Genomic DNA, 17,851 nt, shown 5'->3' on the forward strand with positions numbered 1-17,851 from the left:
ATGATACTGAACATTTTTCCATGTGTTTGTCGTCTGTGAATCCTCTTCGGTGAAACATCCCATTGTGTCTTTTGACCGTGGTCTAACTGGACTGCTTGCCTTTTTGCTGTTGCGTTGGAGGTCCAATTTTTCAATTTTCTCTTTTATGGATTGCGCTTCTGGTGTCAGGCCTAAGGACTCTCTGCCTAACCCTGGTTCTTGAAGATTTTCTCCCACGTATTTTTCCAAAATTTTTACACTTTTACATTTAAATCCATGACCATTTTGAGTTCACTTTTTTGCAAGGTGTGAGGCTTAGGTCAGGGTTCACGGATGTCCAGTGGTTCCACCTCCATGTGTTGAAAAGGCCGTCTTCGCTTCACTGAATTTCTTTGGCACCTTTGTCAAAACCAGTTGGGCATATTTGTGAGTCTACTTCTGAGTTTTCTGTCCTGTTTCACTGTTCACTGTGTCTGTCCCTCCACCAGCGCCACACTGTCTTGATGACTGTGGCTATATAATGAGCCTTGAAATTGAGTAGACTGAGTCTTCTTACCTTAATTTTCTTTTTAAGAAATATTTTCAAAAAAGTATTCCAAATAAAGAAGAAAATATTTATTCTAGTTCCTTAGCCTTTCTAAATAAATTTTAGAAGAGTCTTGCCTATAGATACAAAACAAAAAATCTTGCTTGGATTTTGATAGAAATTGTGTTAAAACAGTATATCAGTTTGGGGAGTATTGACTTGACTGTGTTGAATCTTCCAACCTACGAACACAATGTGTGTCTCTAGTTACTTAGACTTTTGTTTCATCACCATTATGTAGTTTTCAGCATACAAGTCTTATACATGTTTTATTAGATCAACACCTAAATATTCCTTTTTGTTTGGAGCAATTGCAAATGCTTTCTAGGTTTTTTTGTGTCTGTCTTGGATATTCAAAGTCTAATCTTGATGCAACTTGGCATGGATTTGGGGGGTATCTTGTTTGGGGTTCTCTCAGCTTCTTGAGTCTGAAGGTTTATGCCCCAGCCCCACTCTTTCTTCTCTCCTTGCAGGACTCCAGTGACACAGACGTTAGGCCTTTCCTACGGCCCCTGGGTCACTGAGGCTGGGCACTTTTTTTCTGGCTCTACTTTCTCTCTATTGTTCAAATCCGGAAATTTCTATTGTTTTTTCTTCCATGTCAGTGATTCTTTCCTTGGTCCCTTCCCTTCTGCTGCTGAATCCATTCTTTGAGCTTTTTATTTTGGTTATTGTATTTTTTGAATCTAAAATTTCCATTTGGTCTTTATGTCTTCTATTTCTTGCCTTAAACTTTCTACTTCTGTCTTTCCATTTGTTTCAAGCACAATCATCATTGCTGGCTGAAGCATCTTACAACCTGTCAGATGATTTCAGAATCTGTCACCTCAGTGTGGCATCTACTGATCATCTTGTTTTCACTTCATTTGGAGATCTGCCTGGTTCTCGCTCTGATGAGTGATTACCCATCGAAAGCTGGGAATCTTCCTATCATCCAGTCCTTCGGCGTTCGTGGGCTTCCGCTGACCCCATGGCCGCTGTGGAGGGATGGGCTCCGGTCCCTTGCTGTGGGGGGTGGGTGGGAGTCGAGGCCCCCGCATAGGAAGGGTGAGCTCCCACATCACCCGGAGCTCGCTCTCTTTGGGGCGTCCGTCCCACGTTGCCCCGCGGGGCACGCCAAGCAGCCCAGTGCCCCCTATCCCGCCCCAGGCCTCCCCTCCCCACGGGCACGTGTCCCAGGAAGGTCATCACGACAACGCGTGTGCAGCTCAGCACACACGTTCATGCTTCTGGGAATTCAGAGACTCAGTGTGGAGGATTTCGTTCAGAGACTTCCAGGAAGAATTCATGCTGTGCTCGTCCCAAGTGTCTCTGTACTTTCCAGACAGGGCGGCACCGATTCTCTGCACAGCAGTTCCTACCCTGTGTCTTCAGGCCTCGGCGCAGGGGTCCCAGACCCACAGGCTGTGGACAGTGAGACCGCAGCCTAAGGCCACACTCTGTGTTTTTACTGCCCTAAAGTTCCAAAGCTGTGAAGGGGAACAGTGTGAAGGGAAATGCCTAGGGTTGGTCCATTAGGAACTATGAGTCCAGCTAAAATGCTGCGATTCTATCTGAATTTTAGGGTGTTCGTTTTGCTGACAAACTCTAAATCATCCTAAAGAAAACACACATAATGGCTAGAGGGCTTTTCACTATCTTTATCCCCGAAGAACACCTCCAATTTGGCTACGTGGGTCCCTAGAGGGAAAGTGACAACGGATGGACACCCAGCTCTGTTTACAATGCCGCCCTTTCAGTCGGGTCCTGACTTAGATACTTGTAAAGATGCCTCAGTGCCACGTCCTGTCTGCCCAGCGCTGCCCTTTCCTCCTAATCTCAGAGACGGGCCCCAGCTATGTAGACCGCCAAGGCTGTTGGTTCTGGCCACGCATCAGGAGGTCCGGGGGCTCGCAGCTGTCCAGACGCTCAGGCCGCCCGGCAGGTCAGCTCCCTCAGAACCTCGGGGGTGGGACAGGCGTCACAGGTTTTCAAGGCGCCCCAGGTGGGTCGGACGTGCTGTCAGGCTGAGCGTCCCCTGCCGAGACACCGCCACAGTCCTGCAGCCACAAGCAAGGCCCACGGGAGCTCCCAGGTCCGCTGGCTCCCTGGGAGAATCTGCATTTCAGCAAATCGCCCGGGGACTGGTGTGTATTCGGTTCCGAAAACGCTTCTAGATTGTATGGCTGTGAATTCCTCCATGGCCACAAAGTCCTACAGGGCCCCAACACCGGCTCTCAGAGGACACCACGCTCGTCACCGAAGCTCAGCTCAAGAGTGACGGGAGCCCCTGCGGCCCCGCGGCCGGCGGCCCTGGGCACCGGCAGGCTTGGCTCTCCAGCACCAGGACTGACGGCGGCGGGAGCCCCCCCCACACCGGGGTCCCAGCCGTCGCCTCATCATGGCCTCGGGCGCCTGCTGCAATCAGCGCAGAGCAGGGAGCATCTCGGCCGCGGCTGGGCATCAGGGCCCAGGCCCCGCCTCGTGCAGGCCGCTCTCCTCACACCTCCCTCCCCAAGGAGGTGCGAGTGGGCAGAGCTGAGCACCTGGCAGGCCTCCTTGCTCATTATCAGAGCAGATAAGGCTCTGGGCCAAGGGCACCCGAGAGGAGGAGTGAGCCACCCTGATTTGCCCAGGGAGGGGGTGGAGGGGCACCTGACGGCAGCGGAACCTGCCGGGCCTGCCCGGGCGTCGGTGCTTGACGGCCAAGCAGTGATAACACCCTGCTGGGCTCGCCCCGGAACCCAGAGCCGCAGTGCCCTTGACCTCTGAGGGGGAGACCATAAAACCCAAGGGGATGTCCTCCCCCAAGCGTCCCTTGGCAGGAGCGGGGCGATGGCGGCACTGCAGGAGAAGAAGTCATGCAGCCAGAGGATGGAGGAGTTCCGGCACTACTGCTGGAACCCGGACACGGGCCAGATGCTGGGCCGGACGCCGTCCCGCTGGGGTCCGTGCGGCAGGGCAGGGGCGCCAGGGGAGGGCAGGGGACCAGCAGCAGCCGCGTGGGGCTGGCGGGCTCCGTGCCCAGACGCAGGCCCTGGCCGGCCTCTCCTCCCCCACTGGGTGATTCCAAAGGCCCCCCTCAGCCCCGACACCCGCCGACAGCGGGCACCTGCGAGCAGCTGAGGATCAGCCTGACCCAAAGGCCCAGCCTTAGATTGGAGAAGAGCCGTTTTAAAGCTGTGTTCCTAAAAGTGTAACTTTTTAAGGCTTTTAAGTTAAGGGGGGCAGGGTTATGGGGTGAGGAGAATGGTCTGGAGCCAGACAGCGGGACGGGTGCCCAGCGCCGTGCGTGAACGTGCCCGACACCAGTGCAACGCTCACCCTGAGAGGTGACGCGTTTGGGGAGCGGCACGCGTGTCCCCGCAGCCGAGCGGCTGCCGCCGCGTCTGACCCGCCCCTTCCCGCAGTGTGGATCAGCCTCTATTACGTGGCCTTCTACGTGGTCATGACCGGCATCTTCGCCCTGTGCATCTACGTGCTCATGTGCACGGTCGACCCGTACACCCCCGACTACCAGGACCAGCTCAAGTCGCCAGGTACCGGGCGCCGGGCCCTGCGCTGCCCTGGGCTGCCGGGCCGGGACACGGCCCCTCGGGGAGGATGTCGGGGAGGACGGTCACCAGGGGATCAGGAAGGGGGGCGAGGGGCGCTCGGTGCCCGTGCGGCGTCACCGGCACCGAGGCTGCTCTCCTGTGGAGGCCTCGCCTCCCCAGCAGCAAATTAGGTCCAGAGCGCGAGTGCCGTCTAAGTGCAAGGTGGCCCGTGCGACGAGGGGGCTGGGCCAGTGCCAAAGAGCAGGAAGTCGCTGGTGACAAAACTCCCAGGTCCCGGGGAGGGTGTTCGGACCAAGGCTTCCCCACGCAGCCAGCTAACCTGCGGTGCAAAGGGCGGGGGGAGAAACGAAGGAAGGAAAGCTTCTTCCAGCCCAGCTACTCAGAGCGTCTGTCACCCCTGCGTCCTTGTTTCTGAGGAAGACACTAACCCGAGAACATCCCACAGCAGCGCTGAGCTGGGTCAGCGCCCGGCGGATCCTCTGCAAATCATCGTGACAACTGCGGGTCAATTTTTTGAATCAACCAACGGACAAAACATGGAGGATTTCTATGTCATTTCAGAACAGAACGTAATAGATTACAAACTTGAGAACACACCGTGATAGAATGTGCCCCAATCCCAGAGGCTGGCAGGCAGGCAGGCCTCCTGTGGGAGGGACCCGCGGGCCCTGGCCAGGCCTCGTGGGACGGCGCGGCCCCCCGGCCCCTGGGCAGGGTCCCGGGCCCTGCTGGCTGCCAGGGGCGGGGGGACCCTCGAAGGCCTGGCCCCGAAGCGTCCCAGGCACGGCCTCCCCCAGGCCAGGGCCAACCGAACGGCAAACGGCCTGGATGTACAACCAAAGGCCAAGGCGTCACGTCCTTTTTCCAGGGGTGACCTTGAGGCCAGATGTCTACGGGGAGAAAGGCCTGGACATCTCCTACAACGTGTCTGACAACAGGACCTGGACAGGACTAACGCAGGCCCTGCACCACTTCCTGGCAGGTAGAGTGCAGAATGCACTGCAGTGTCTCCATTCTTTCCTCGTCTCAGGAACCCCCTGGGGGGCGGGGGGCAGAGGGGGCCGCAGCTCGGGCAGGGCCGCAGGTGTGCCTGTCCCCCAGGCTACTCACCCACGGCCCAGGAGGCCAACATCAACTGCACGGCCGAGAGGTACTTCTTCCAGGAGAGCTTCCTGGCCCCGAACCACACCAAGTTCTCCTGCAAGTTCACAGCAGACATGCTGCAAAACTGCTCGGGCCGGCCGGACCCCACCTTCGGCTTTGAGGAAGGAAAGCCGTGTTTCATCATCAAGATGAACAGGGTGAGTGAGGGGATCGGAGGTGAGAAGGGAACCGGGGCCCCGCCTCTCCTGCACGTGTGCTGGCCGCGAGCGCGCCTTCCCTCAGACCAACTGGGAGCCGCCATGCAGACCCACCACCCACTTGACCGTGGCGTCCGCCCCCCGCCGAGCCGCAGAGCCTGGAGCAGCCCTGTGTGCACGGCGGCTGGAAGAAGCCGGGCCGCGGTCAGCGTGGGGAGGGCACCTGGGAACCGTCTGAGGACAGGCGCAGAGGGAGGCTAACCGTGAGAACACGGCCAACCTCGGGAGGCACGTCCACGCTGCGGGGAGAGGGGACATCACGGCAGGGCCCCGGGGAGGGTGGGACCTGGCGGCGGGGCGGGGAGGACCCGGCACCATGCTGGCGTCTGCGTGGCACCCTTCATTTTCCTCCCTAAGAGGCCAGGGGACCACACACTGGCACACCGCGCCGGGCCCTAGGGCCCAGCTGGGCTACGGTCCCGGCTGCCTAGCAGGTGTGCGAGGGAGGGCGGTGGTCCTCACGAGCCAGGAGGGCACTGCACTGGGCCCTGGGCACCAGCAGGCGCATCTGGGGGCCGGGCCGTCTGCACAGGTGGGCTCGGGAAGCTCAGACCCCCACCCAGCTCTGCCACCTGCCGGCCAAGACCACGGCCCCAGCGTGGAGCTTCCGGCTTTGAAGCAGGAGTTGGTACATCCGCCCCAGAGCCTCCCCGGCACCCGTCCTCCGCACTCACAGATGGGCACAGAGGCCACGTCCGAACCTTTCCCTTCCAGATCGTCAACTTTCTCCCCGGCAACAACACGGCCCCCAGGGTGGACTGCGCCTTCCTGGTGAGTGACCGGCCACAGCTGTCTTGTTTAGGAGGGAAAACCTGTGCGAAATACTGATCTGCTTTTCCCTAAAATCATCCCAGCCGTCAGCCTAATAAGCCAGGGGCACGAATTGCAGGAACCTTCACTTAAGAGTGGTTTTATCCTGGGGGATTAAAAACCCGGTAAGAATTATCAGGAAAAAATGTTCTATATGGTTGTGCAAGATGCCAAACGGCACAGCTATGTGATCCTGGAGAGTAAAGGCTTACACTGTCTCTGGAAAAAACAACCTGGTAAGAAAAACAACGCTCGTCACCGTTTTGCTTCAAAAGGCATTTGGGACAGTGTATCACTGACGTGCTTCAAAACGTCTGTGGCTATTTGGAGAAACCAAGGCACATCTGCTACGCTGCTCTGTCCTTCTTATTGGCTTATTTACAAAAATATGCAAGTTACCGACAGCCGCTGTCGTCTGGCAGCGTGCGTACGGAAATGCTGCCAACAGTTGGCATTAACTTAGTCCAGTTTTTCTCAAAACATGTTTTTAAGGACAACACGAAAAAACTAAATTTGTCTTCGTTGAATATTTTCTAAAGTTTGTTTCCACAATCACGCCCTCAGCCAGGGCTCTCTGCCGTCAGCACGGGTGCCCCACTGGGGTGACCCCACCCCCGCCCAAAGCCTGCAGTCTCCCCGGAGCACAGCATTCGTCCTGTTTTGTTTTTCCTTTTTGAGTTTCCTCGACCACACACGTGTAGGCTGACCCGGGATCTGCACAGACACCAAAGTACCCTTCCTCTGCCCTCAGACGAGCTCAAGCCGTCGGGCGAGTCGCTGGCTCTGACAGTGGAAGGAAGCAAACCCCACGGCAGCGTGTGGGTCCTTCCCCAGCCTCGGCAGATCAGCCGCCCAGCCTTGTGGGCCTTTGTTCCCACACGCTCAGCTCTGTCACCTTCTTTATCCTAAGAGGGTTTAAAATGGAAAAAAACACAAGCTTGAAAAGTCACCCGGGGTCTTGCAAACTAACAAATTACACCCTTAATGGATTCTGGGCTGATGATAAAGATTAGATCTAGTGCCAACTGCACGTGTGGTCACGGTGCACACGTACGCACACACGTGGACCTGCGTGCAGAAGCATGCGTGGCGCGGACACACAGGCGGACACGAGCGCGCCAGATCCGGCCTTTCTCACAGCGGCCTCTCGCCCACAGGACCAGCACCCGGATGCCCCGGCCCTGCAGGTGGAGTACTTCCCACCCAAAGGCGTCTACAGCCTCCACTACTTCCCCTACTACGGGAAGAAGGCCCAGGTACGTGTGCGCCACTGTCCCCAACAGCTGCTCCGGAACCGGATGAAACGGAGCAGTCACTAGCAAAAGGAAAGCCCTAAACGTTTCACCCGCAGAAACGCAACAAGGCCGCACGTAGTCCAGCCGCACCCCTTAATCTTCAGGTGCTTCCCAAACCCCTGTTCTCGTAACTACCTGAAAGCACATCGTTCTCACACAAAATAAATATCACAGCTAATCCTTTACCTTCCAAGGGCCTCCTTAGAAGGCCCTTAGACAACTGCACATCCATTTAAAATCATTTTCCCCAAATCTCTGGCTTTATCCTCCGCTGTTTTTATATTAATTTTCATCAACTGTAACTTGAAGTTGAATCTGTCACTGGTCTGCCCCCGCCCCCCGCCCCCCGGGCCAAGTCTCCTCGTTTCTAAGCAGGGAGTCCCGGGCGGCTCTCGGGCGGCGTGAGAGCACCCGGCCAAGCGCCCGGCCGCCCTCGACGGTCCTAACGCACATCCGCCTCAGCCCCACTACAGCAACCCGCTGGTGGCCGCGAAGCTCCTCAACGCCCCCGTGAACAGGGAGGTCGTCATCGTGTGCAAGATCCTGGCAGAGCACGTGACCTTCGACAACCCCCACGACCCCTACGAGGGGAAGGTGGAGTTCAAGCTTAAAATCCAGAAGTAGAGGAGCCAGGCGGCTGGCCCCAGGTGCAGGGTGACCGCAGACGCCGCGTCCAGCTACACCCGGCACCCGAGGCAGCTCCGCACCCGACAGGCCCCCGTGCGCCCAGCTCTCGGAGCCAGAATCCTGTGAAACCTCCGTCACCTTTTAGGTAGAATTGTAGCCACGATAAAAACGCTGGGCTAACACGGTGACCCTAAGGCAGCAGCTGTGCAACTAACAAGACCCCAAAAGGACTCATCTCTTCCGCGCGGACATCACCTTTCCTGCTGTAATTTATTTTTTCTATACGTTAATATGAAGACCGGGAGTGCGTTGACATGAAACGTGACTTAGGGTTTCATGCATTCTGGTTGCCGGCTTTAAAAAACACAATTCCTAAACTGTAAAAATCAAGTTTATTAAATTCACTCTTAATCTATGTAAAAGAGTCGTGTCTCTCCTGATGAGGGGGAAGAATTAACTAAAAACTCAAACTAACAAATTCAGTTAGCTAAAAAGAATTAACTAAAATTAATGAACCAAAAAACCTCTCCCTTTAACACTTTCAGTTGCAAGTCGGGGACATTACAAACCGGAGTGGGAGGGGCTGCCCCGAGAGCGTACAGTTCTGGGACGTAAGGGTGTCCCCACGCAGCGGAGCCCAAACCCCAGAGGTGACGTTCCTCGGAGCACAGTCTCCCCTCCAGGGCGGCGGGGGGTGGGGCGGTCTGCAGCCCCAGGCCATTCAGAAAACCCTGAAACGAGAACATTCTGTCCCAAGGACAAACCTGCTCTCACCTGTCGCCCACTTTTCACCCCACCCGGAGCTGGCAGCCCAGAGTCCTAACCCCACGGAAGAAGCCCCGCAGAGGCTCAGGGGACAGGGGACCCGCCGCCCAGCCCTCAAGGCCACCCGGCCCAGGGTACGGTGTCTCTGCTCCGCGTTGCCGACCCCACCGGCAAAAACCCTGAGCCACCTGGGAAGTGCCACGTCAGGCCAGAGATCAGGCCGCCTCGGGGCTGTCACGACACACTGGAGGTCAGAGGCCCAGCCCAGAGATCAGGCCGCCTCGGGGCTGTCACGACACACTGGGGGTCAGAGGCCCAGCCCAGAGATCAGGCCGCCTCGGGGCTGTCACGACACACTGGAGGTCAGAGGCCCAGCCACCCCAGCAGAGACACCGAGGCCTCGATGGGGCTGGGTGTGGGGCGCACGTCGCGGGGTCCGAGCACAGCAGGCTGTCTGCCTCGGGGTCCCTCCTCCGGCTGCCCTGGGAGGCCAAGGCTGCTGATTCCATTTCACAGGGAAGGCAACTGAGGCGCAGCAGCTGGAGGGGCTGCCCCCCCGCGGGGGGTGCAGGGGACAGGGAACCTCAGAGCCGGCCACCTGCCGACCACAAAGCGCCCCTTGGAATGAAGTGCTAGAACCTTCTGTCAAGTTGCTGTCGAATACACGGAACCACCAGCACCTGGGGGAGGGGGGGCACAGGCTCTGGGGTCAGAGGTCAGAGGCCTAGGTTCGAGTCCAGACGTTCCTCTCTCGGGAGCTCGCTTACACGCCCCGGGGACCACTGCTGAGCCAACGCCCAGGGTCAGTACTCGGCCCAAGTAGCCACAGGCCTCCTGGTTTGCAGAACCCCACTACTCACCAGCTTGTAAGACATGAACTTTGGAATCGAACACCTCCCCTAGAGGTCACAGACCACACGGCAGGGAAGCGGGCGTGGAAGGACGCAGGCTGGACCCCTGACGGGTGATGCTCCGGGAAGACTGGGCCGCAGCTGAGCACCTACCAGGAAGAGCAGGAGAGGCGACGGTGCCAGAACCTCGTCCCCTGCCCAAGGCGCTCCCGCGGCAACGGAACCAGCAGACCCTCGGTCATCTGGGTCACCACCGGTGGAAGGTCGGTGTCGGGGGTCCCGTGCCCACGCCCGGGTGCCCAGCTTGGCCAGACCCGCCCGGGTGCCCTGGAGGAGGAGAGGCAGCAGGGGCACAGCCGCAGGGGACTCAGCCGGAGACGCGGGGCTGGCCGTGTCCTCACCGCACGGGCGCCGACACTGCCCCTGTCTCTCCAGCCACAGCCCTCAGGACACTTCAGTCCGCCACAGTCAGGAAGAAAGGAGGAACCGCCACAGCCCTCAGGAGACACGACTCTGCCCGAGGCCGCAACCTTGCACCGCAACACTCACGGATGTCTTCGACCAACGTGAATAAAACACTGAGCTGCCCCATCTTACCTTACAATCTGACTCTTTTTCCGAAAGTCAAATCCATAAAATCTGTCTCGGCTTCTAGGATCCGGGAGAAAGGCAGGGAACACCCTCGGCCTGGCTCTCTCACCGTGGGCGTGTCCGCGAGGGCATCCAGCCTGCGTCCCTCCGCCTCCTGCTTCCCTGGGGCGCTTCGTGACCTTTCGGGGATGTGTGTGTTTGCAAAGGTCACGTTTCGTAAGGACTCACACATTAAAGGCCGTGGGTTCGTTTGTTCTAAAAGCAAGGCAGAGCACAAACTCTCTCCCCACCACTGGCCGCGTCCCCGGGACCTCCTTCCTCGGCCCCGCCGCCGGGCAGCGGCAGGACAGGCTGGGGGCCTCGGCGGGTCCTGCGTGCACTGCTGGGCCTGGACCCTCTCCTCCCTCCAGAGAACGGCCCGGCTGACGGGAGAAAATGAGCTCCAGACAGCAATCCCGAATCAGAGGGACACACGACTTGTTTAAAATGCCCATGCGCACTTTATTAATAAAAACTAACAGTGCCAAGTTAAACAAGTCAAACAATTTAAGTCTCTTTATTCCACAAAATATTACAGAAAAGTCTGTTTGTGTTCCGATAGAAAGACAAGTATTTTAGAACAGGCAGCTAACAGCAACTGTGCAGTTAATGGTTCTTGGTGAATAAGTTTTAAAAGAGACTACTGCCTGTCCTGAAATTCCTTTTTCTTTTTATAAAAAAAGAACTATTAAAAATGATTGACAAATTTTGAGTTAAAAAACTGTTAAAACATTCTCTATATTTAATTTCGACTTTATAATAGATTACAGGAAGATGCTTACGAAACAAATACAACATTTGTTTCAGTACATGTCTTTAAATGACAGACTTAGAAGTATGTAAACAACTATATAATAAAAGTTCCCAAACGCTGCCTGTAAGAAATCAGGCACATTTTACCATAAGCATTAAACCACTCCGAGCTCTCAGACAGTCTCCAAAGCTGCACCAGCGTGGCAGTAAACTCCTACCAAACCAAACACACAGAAACGAAGAAAGAGCTTCGCAATTCATCGGCTGCAACACAGAACAAAACCCAAGTAGAAACCCGATGGAGTCACGCAGTCAATATAATTTAAGGGAAATAAGGTCGTAATAAGACGTCGAGAGGCAGTGCCTCGCCATCTGCCGGTTCCGTGGTGCCTCCCCCTCAGCGGCTGCCTCGGGCCCGCCGGGCAGCAGGGCCTGTATCTCCCTCGGCGCGGACGGAGCGCAACGTCTCCAGCAAACTCGGCAAGAACTGTGAAGGGGTGAAATGAACTCTGAATTTAAAAAACAGCAAACGAAAACACAAAATCCAGAAGAGTAAAGAGAGGCCGTGCGTCGGCACCAGACAGCGCAGCTCGTCAGGACCCCGCAGAGGACGGCGCGTTGCGTATCAGTGGCGCGTGCCGAGCCCGGCGGCTCAGCAAGCTCTTCTTGGGAGGAGGGCAAAGGAAACAGAAAGACCCACGTTCACAGCAGTTCTCCTCCCCAGACGTGTCCCCGGAGCCGGCGGGGCTCAGTCCTCCCCCTCATTCTCGTTGAGGTCCTCGTCCTCGTCGTCGTCCTCCCCAGCGTACGACACGGGGGTCTCCACCCGGGACCCGCTGTACTGCGACCCGCTGGAGCTCGTGGCCAGCGCCCCGTCCGCGCCGTTGGCCAGGTCACTGCAAGGACAGGAGGTGTCAGTGGCGGCGTCTGCGGCGCCAGGGACGGGCCGGCACCCCCGGGAGGTCCGGGTGCTCTCAACTACACGAACAGAAACGGCAAGCCTTACCCACGTGCAGCACAGAACCCAGCGCCCCCGAGGCTGACGCCACCCGTCACGCCCCCTTCACACATCACCACTGGACGAGGGGCTCCGGCAGGGCCCCGACACTGAGTCCTCCCCATTTATCATGTCGGAAGCGAGACTCGGGCACACCAACCGGAAAAGCCCCGAGACTCTCCTCCCAGGCCTCCGCCTGTGACTTCCCTGACCTCCCTGAAGGCTGGGAGCCGGGGAGTAAAAGGGCACCCCGTGAGCGTGTGCTGGCGTGTGCGTGCGTCCGCTTGTGGAAACGCCACGCCAGGCCCCACCCTCAGCTCCCCTGGCGTCCGGGCTGAGCCAGGAAGCTGGGGGTGACGGGCCCGTCTTACTGCAGCCTGCGCCTCCAGGACGGCCCCAAGGACACATGGTTCTTGCAGGTTTTATTCTTTGGAATGCCGGCCCCGGGGGTGGGCCCAGGCGGGGACCACGGACCCAGGGGGCAGAGCTGCGGGGCTGGGCTCTAGGGGCTGGGCCCCTGGGGTGGGCCCAGGCCGGGGGGTGATGCTAGCATCTGAGGTCGAGGGCACAACCCAGTGCCCCACAAGGCACGGGCAGCATGCACAGCAAAGGGTGGTCCGGCCCAAAATGCCAACAGGCCCGCAGGCGAGACCCTGGCCTACAACGGAGGGGCTTCAGGAGCCAGAATCCTGGGCAAAGACCCCCGGCTTCAGCCACCTCCCGCGTCCCAGCACAGCGCACACGAGACGCGAAGGGTCAGCTGTGGTCAGTTACGGTCCCAGGGCACCAACGGGAGATGGCCACGCCCACCACGAGGGGAGGGAAGGCGACGTTTCTTCTGAGCTGCGACTTGCTCAGGCACCGTCCCAAGTCATTCAGTGTCTTCATGTCTGAGCTGAACAGCAAGGGAAGGCCCCGAGGGGACCCCGACCTAGAGCTACAACTTGACACAGGTCGTCCAGGCTCCAGACTCGGAGGAGGCCTGTCTCCACGCGGAGACACAGCGGCACCCCCGGGGGGGCCTCACAGCATCCTCTCTGCGCCCAACCTGCGGCCTTCAACTGCTCTCCACAAAACGGAGGAGCTTACTTGGTAAACCGTGAGTCTGTTTGAAGATAACAGGACATGAAAGGGTCAGAACCACCCTGGAAACGCGGCCGTGATACACTTGAATCAGACGGCACGGGGCAGGGGAGGGTGATGACTGAGTAAAAGGGTTCTTGTCCCGCCACGCGGGTCAGGACCCTGAGAGGCCTGTGGCACCACAGAAAGCCCACAGGGCAGAGCTGCACAGATTCCTAACGTTAAAGGTGTTTTCCCGTTATCAGAAAACCACACGCATGTATCTTGATACCTTTCACTGGTATTTACTGACGCTGCTCTTGGACAAAGTAATCCCACATCTGGGAAAGCCAGCCTGGAGGCCAAGCCAGGAAGAGTGGGAAACTGAGCCATCAGGCGGCTCGTTGCCGCTTTTCTTGTAACTGGGAACCACCTAAACGTTCAACCAGAGGGCAGCTCAATGCACAAAACGGGCCTTTGTAAGAACAGCGCGTCCACCACTAAGGTCAGCTTCTCTTCTGAGATGGTAATGGCTTTGCTTCCCTCTTTAGAAAACCTGACGTGAGCCTCTGAAGTTTAATCAATAAAAAGAATTTCTGCAAGAGGAACGTTTAGGAAACACCCAAATTCCACCTCTTGGTATAACCAGTGTTCAGATGTTACAGACTGGGCTCCACACACAGTGGTAGATTCAGAGTTAAAAACGGAACCAGCCTCAGTCCAAATCCAAACAGATGCAAACATCCTGGGGCCTCCCTCAGCCCCGAAGGTCGACACAGACCCCACGGGCACTGGGGCCCTCACGGGGCGACTCCGCCCCTCCCTCAGGGCCGCACTGTTGCCGGGCCAGCGCTGCACGGGGACCAGAGGACACGGTGCCCGCAGAGCCCCCTCGAAGGCGTGCACACGTGACTTATTAGTCAATTCCATTTTGTTGGACCTACACTCTGCTGATTTCACTTATACTTTAGGAACATTTATTGATGTTTAGAATTGATATAAATATGTATGACACATGATACTACATAAAAAATAAAACCACTGTTTTGTCAATACCTAACGTTGGTATTACTTTACATTTATCTTCAAAAAACTAAGACAAACCCTGAGGTCTGACACGTCTGCTCTGTGGGACTGCTAGGTCAAAAGTCAAATACACACTGATTTAAATGATAAAACTCCTTCGATAATATCGAAGGAGTTACACGGTAACGTGAAAAAAAGGAACCTTATATGCGTATTGTGACTTCAAGTGTATTAAAAAGAAAAAGAAAAAGAAGAGATGGAGAAACGGCCTCTGTCACTCAGGCTGCGGCCGTGGGGTTCAGGGGGCTCTGCCCGCACTTCACTGAAGTACTTTTCAAAAACATAAAAGCTGTGTACTACTTTTAACCTTTAGAGGAAAGAAACCAATCAGAAAAAGCAAATCTCCTTTGCACAAAGGGCGAGCTCTGAGTGACTCTCGGGGGGCATCCGGAGTGGGGGGAGGTCTGCCCTGCTCTGGGCGCCCCGACTCCGGGCGTCCCGCTGCCAGGTGACAGTGGCCCCACCACCCCCAGGCCCCGCCGGGGATGGCAGTTACCTGGCAGAGAGCCTCGTGCCGTTGGCAGTTGAAACAGCCGACGTGACAAAGACACCGCCGAGCGATCCCTGAGCCATTTCTGGAAAGAGAAAGAAAAGAAAGCAAATTTCACAAAGCAGAGACCGCAGGAAACAGGCCCACGAGCTGAGACGGGACGGCTCTCCAGGCGAGGCCCCTCGGGCCGCCCAGCGCCATGCCCGCTACCAGCCAGAAGGCAGCCCGCTCGCTGGGCCCGGCCACCGGGCCAAGCCTCGCGAAGACAGCATGGAAGTCCTCCCTTTACTCCTCTGAATCGGCGCGGCCACGGACGACGCCACCACTGTGCCACGGGAGGGCAACCGCCACCACAGCGCAGAGGCGGGACCCAAGGGGAGGAAGGACCTACGTCGACCCCCGTCCTGGACGCAGCTGTATCGCCAAGAACGGGGGCCGTGGGGAGGGCAGCGGGGGTCCCGCAGGGCAGCTGCTGCATCCAGAGGGGGTGGAGGCGCCCCCACGGGACGCTCTGAGGCCAGACGCCCACTTATTCTGGGCCACTTGGGAGCGCTCGGGGGTGATCCACACCAGAGGCGCAGGGGCAGCGTCTCCTCTCTCACCGCAAAGCCCTTCCCCTCGGCGGCTGGGACCCCCCAGCTCAGCCAACGAGCCGGCAGAACGGACGCCGGGGACCCAGGAGGCTCCCCACACCTGCCGTCGGGGCAGGCCCAGGGCTGCCGAGACGACGCTTTTCTCGGTCACTCTGCTGCAGTGACTAAGCCACTCCCTGGGGTCGGGTCCACGCCTGCCACGCTCCTCACAGACCTGGGGCCCTACCTGGAAGGTGAGATCCTGACGTAACGCCTGCACCGTATGAACCACACGGCTCGGCCTTGTCGCCACCCCCCCGCCCCCCTGTCCCGAGGGGCCACGGCCCCGCCAGATGGCGTCCTGCTGCTGCCGCACCGGCACCCCACAGCCCGCCACCGTCCCACGTCCCACGTCCCATCTGTCTCTGCTCTGGGCACCGGGCGCGAGCCAACCCCAGCGGAGGGGGCGGGCGTCCCGTCCAGGACGGAGCGGACCTGTCACGTAGGGTTCCAGCGCCTTCGGCACCAAACTTCTCGCCACCTTCAGGTCGTCGGCGGAGCAACTCCCGGACTCCAGCCCGCAGGCCATCCCCATGCGCTTCAGCACCTCGATGTCATCGTGGATTTCAAACGTGTTGTCGAAGTTAAACAGGTACTCAAACCTAGAGGAGAAAGTCACCGTCAGAAGAGCGCCGTCTCCACGACAGAGTTGGACACCTGGCTCGGGGGCCCCGAGCGGGACACCCCACTCACCCCAAACCTCCCTCAGCCACACAACCCACCACCTCAGCGCCAGCAACCAGGGAGCGCGGGCGGCACCTACGCAGCCCGGGGCTGCCGGCCGCCCCAGGACGCCCCGGGCTGGGCCCTGAGCACCGCCTGCTGTCCTGACAACACCCCTCCTTCCCGAGGAGCCGCACACTCAGGGAAGGGAGGACACCTGCAAGGTAATGACGCTGAAAAGATCGTACTTGGTGGCTACAAGCTAGACCCGCAGCAAATCAACCAGATGGGCCACCTTCTCTCTGCCCCCGCCCCCCGACCAGGCGTCTTCACGCGGCCAAGGCCCCTCCCACCACGACCTACTTGTCGTTGGAAATGCTGCAGTCGATGACCGTCTTCTTGCTGGTGTTCACGATGATGAAAGGCAGGTGGATGACGGAGTTGGCGGGGGGCGGCCGGCTGGCCTGCTGCTCCGCCTGGCGGTTCCTCTGCACCAGGTTCTTAAAGGCGATTTGCTAAAAAGATGCACGATTGACGCGCACCCACACCTGCTGCCACCGGCCACCTAACCCTCCCTGGGCGTCCTCAGCGGCCCTGCCCGGCACCCCCTCAGAGACCAGAGCAAACACGCGGAGGGGGGCCGACGCCAGCAAACGGCAATCCCGCTGCCCCCACGGCAGGCGCTGCGTTACCTGCAGGATAAGTTCCTGGAGCTGCGACTGTTTCTGCTTTATCCTTTCCAGCCTTCTCTGTCTCTCCACCTTCAAAGACAAGCCATCGGCATGAGACATCATCACAACTGGTTTTCACAGCATATTTTAAAATCCAAGGCAACACAGGGTCACCGAGGAAAGGTCCTCGCCGAAGACGTGTGCCCTGGGCCTGACGGTGGGGCAACAGAAGAACCTAGAACGTGGCAGACGCTGCGGGCACAGGCCAGTTTCTCTTAACCTCAAAACTACACAAGCTTCTTCCGTCTTCTCGTCTTCTGGACACGGCTATGGTGTCTTTTTGAAAACCCCACAAACTGGGATGCAGCGTTCACCCACACTGGGGGAAACCCCCCCGGACCGGGCCGACTGCCCTGCCACCAGTGTCCGCGGCCCCAGACGGCCGGAGGGTCACCGTCAAGTGGGAAAGCACGGACGTGATCAGGGGCTTCAGGACGCGGGGAGACCTGCCCCCCACCGCCGCCCAAGACGCTCAGCAGGCGCCAGTGGTGCAGACGACCGACGCCTGCTAGGAACACGCGGCGGACGCAGGGCTGGAGGTACCTCTAGGTTCTGACACTCCTGGGCGGAGTTGGTGGGCAGACCGATCCACTTGATCTCCTTCTTCTCCTTGGAGATGATGTTCATGGCCATCAGCACGTTCAGGGCGTCGTAGACCCGCCGTCTGATGTTCTTCTGGTCGTAAGCCTGGCAGAGACAGAGGGAGATCTCCAGACAGCCCCAAACCCGAGCACACTCGAGGCTGGGCACCGTCCGCAGCCCCCGTGAGGCAGCCCCCCGCACGGCCCCGCTCGGCCCGCCAGCCCAGGCAGGGGGCGTCGCCACGGGGAGGCGGCCGACACACGGGGCCGGAGCCAGTGCGCGCTGTGGAAGCGCCGGGGACGCGGGGGCATCACCACACAAGCAGGCCGGGAGACCTTTGGAAGTGCTTTCAGAGCTTCTCTGCATGTCTGAGGCCGTCTGAGACACAGACAGAGGGCCGGGGTGTCCCGCCCCG

General features: G+C 58.4%; 2 protein-coding genes across 9 annotated transcripts in view; one reads left to right on the forward strand and one right to left on the reverse strand.

Moving 5' to 3' along the window:
• Nucleotides 1-3,379: 3,379 nt before the first annotated feature.
• ATP4B (ATPase H+/K+ transporting subunit beta) lies at nucleotides 3,380-8,347 on the forward strand (the record flags this gene model as incomplete). Of its 2 annotated transcripts, none has more annotated exons than XM_082675653.1 (7): nucleotides 3,380-3,491; nucleotides 3,955-4,083; nucleotides 4,970-5,083; nucleotides 5,203-5,402; nucleotides 6,177-6,237; nucleotides 7,413-7,528; nucleotides 8,030-8,347. In XM_082675653.1, the coding sequence occupies 7 exons, from the start codon at nucleotides 3,380-3,382 to the stop codon at nucleotides 8,189-8,191; spliced, it is 894 nt and encodes a 297-aa protein (XP_082531779.1). In that variant the 3' UTR covers nucleotides 8,192-8,347. The 2 variants fall into 2 exon arrangements, with proteins under 2 accessions (XP_082531779.1, XP_082531780.1); XM_082675654.1 differs by having other exon boundaries at nucleotides 6,177-6,233; nucleotides 7,430-7,528.
• Nucleotides 8,348-11,746: 3,399 nt separating this feature from the next.
• TFDP1 (transcription factor Dp-1) overlaps nucleotides 11,747-17,851 on the reverse strand; it is a 29,268-nt gene continuing 23,163 nt past the window's right edge. For all 7 annotated transcript variants that reach the window (XM_082675758.1, XM_082675760.1, XM_082675759.1 and 4 more), the window contains 6 exons: nucleotides 17,398-17,541; nucleotides 16,816-16,884; nucleotides 16,487-16,638; nucleotides 15,896-16,062; nucleotides 14,835-14,913; nucleotides 11,747-12,089 (listed from right to left, as the gene is read on the reverse strand). In XM_082675758.1, the coding sequence (XP_082531884.1) occupies nucleotides 11,942-12,089; nucleotides 14,835-14,913; nucleotides 15,896-16,062; nucleotides 16,487-16,638; nucleotides 16,816-16,884; nucleotides 17,398-17,541 (759 nt within the window). In that variant the 3' untranslated portion in view covers nucleotides 11,747-11,941. The remainder of the gene's footprint in view (nucleotides 12,090-14,834; nucleotides 14,914-15,895; nucleotides 16,063-16,486; nucleotides 16,639-16,815; nucleotides 16,885-17,397; nucleotides 17,542-17,851) is intronic.

Source organism: Grampus griseus (assembly GCF_964374135.1).
Source record: "Grampus griseus genome assembly, chromosome: 18".
NCBI classification, from domain to species: Eukaryota; Metazoa; Chordata; class Mammalia; order Artiodactyla; family Delphinidae; genus Grampus; species Grampus griseus.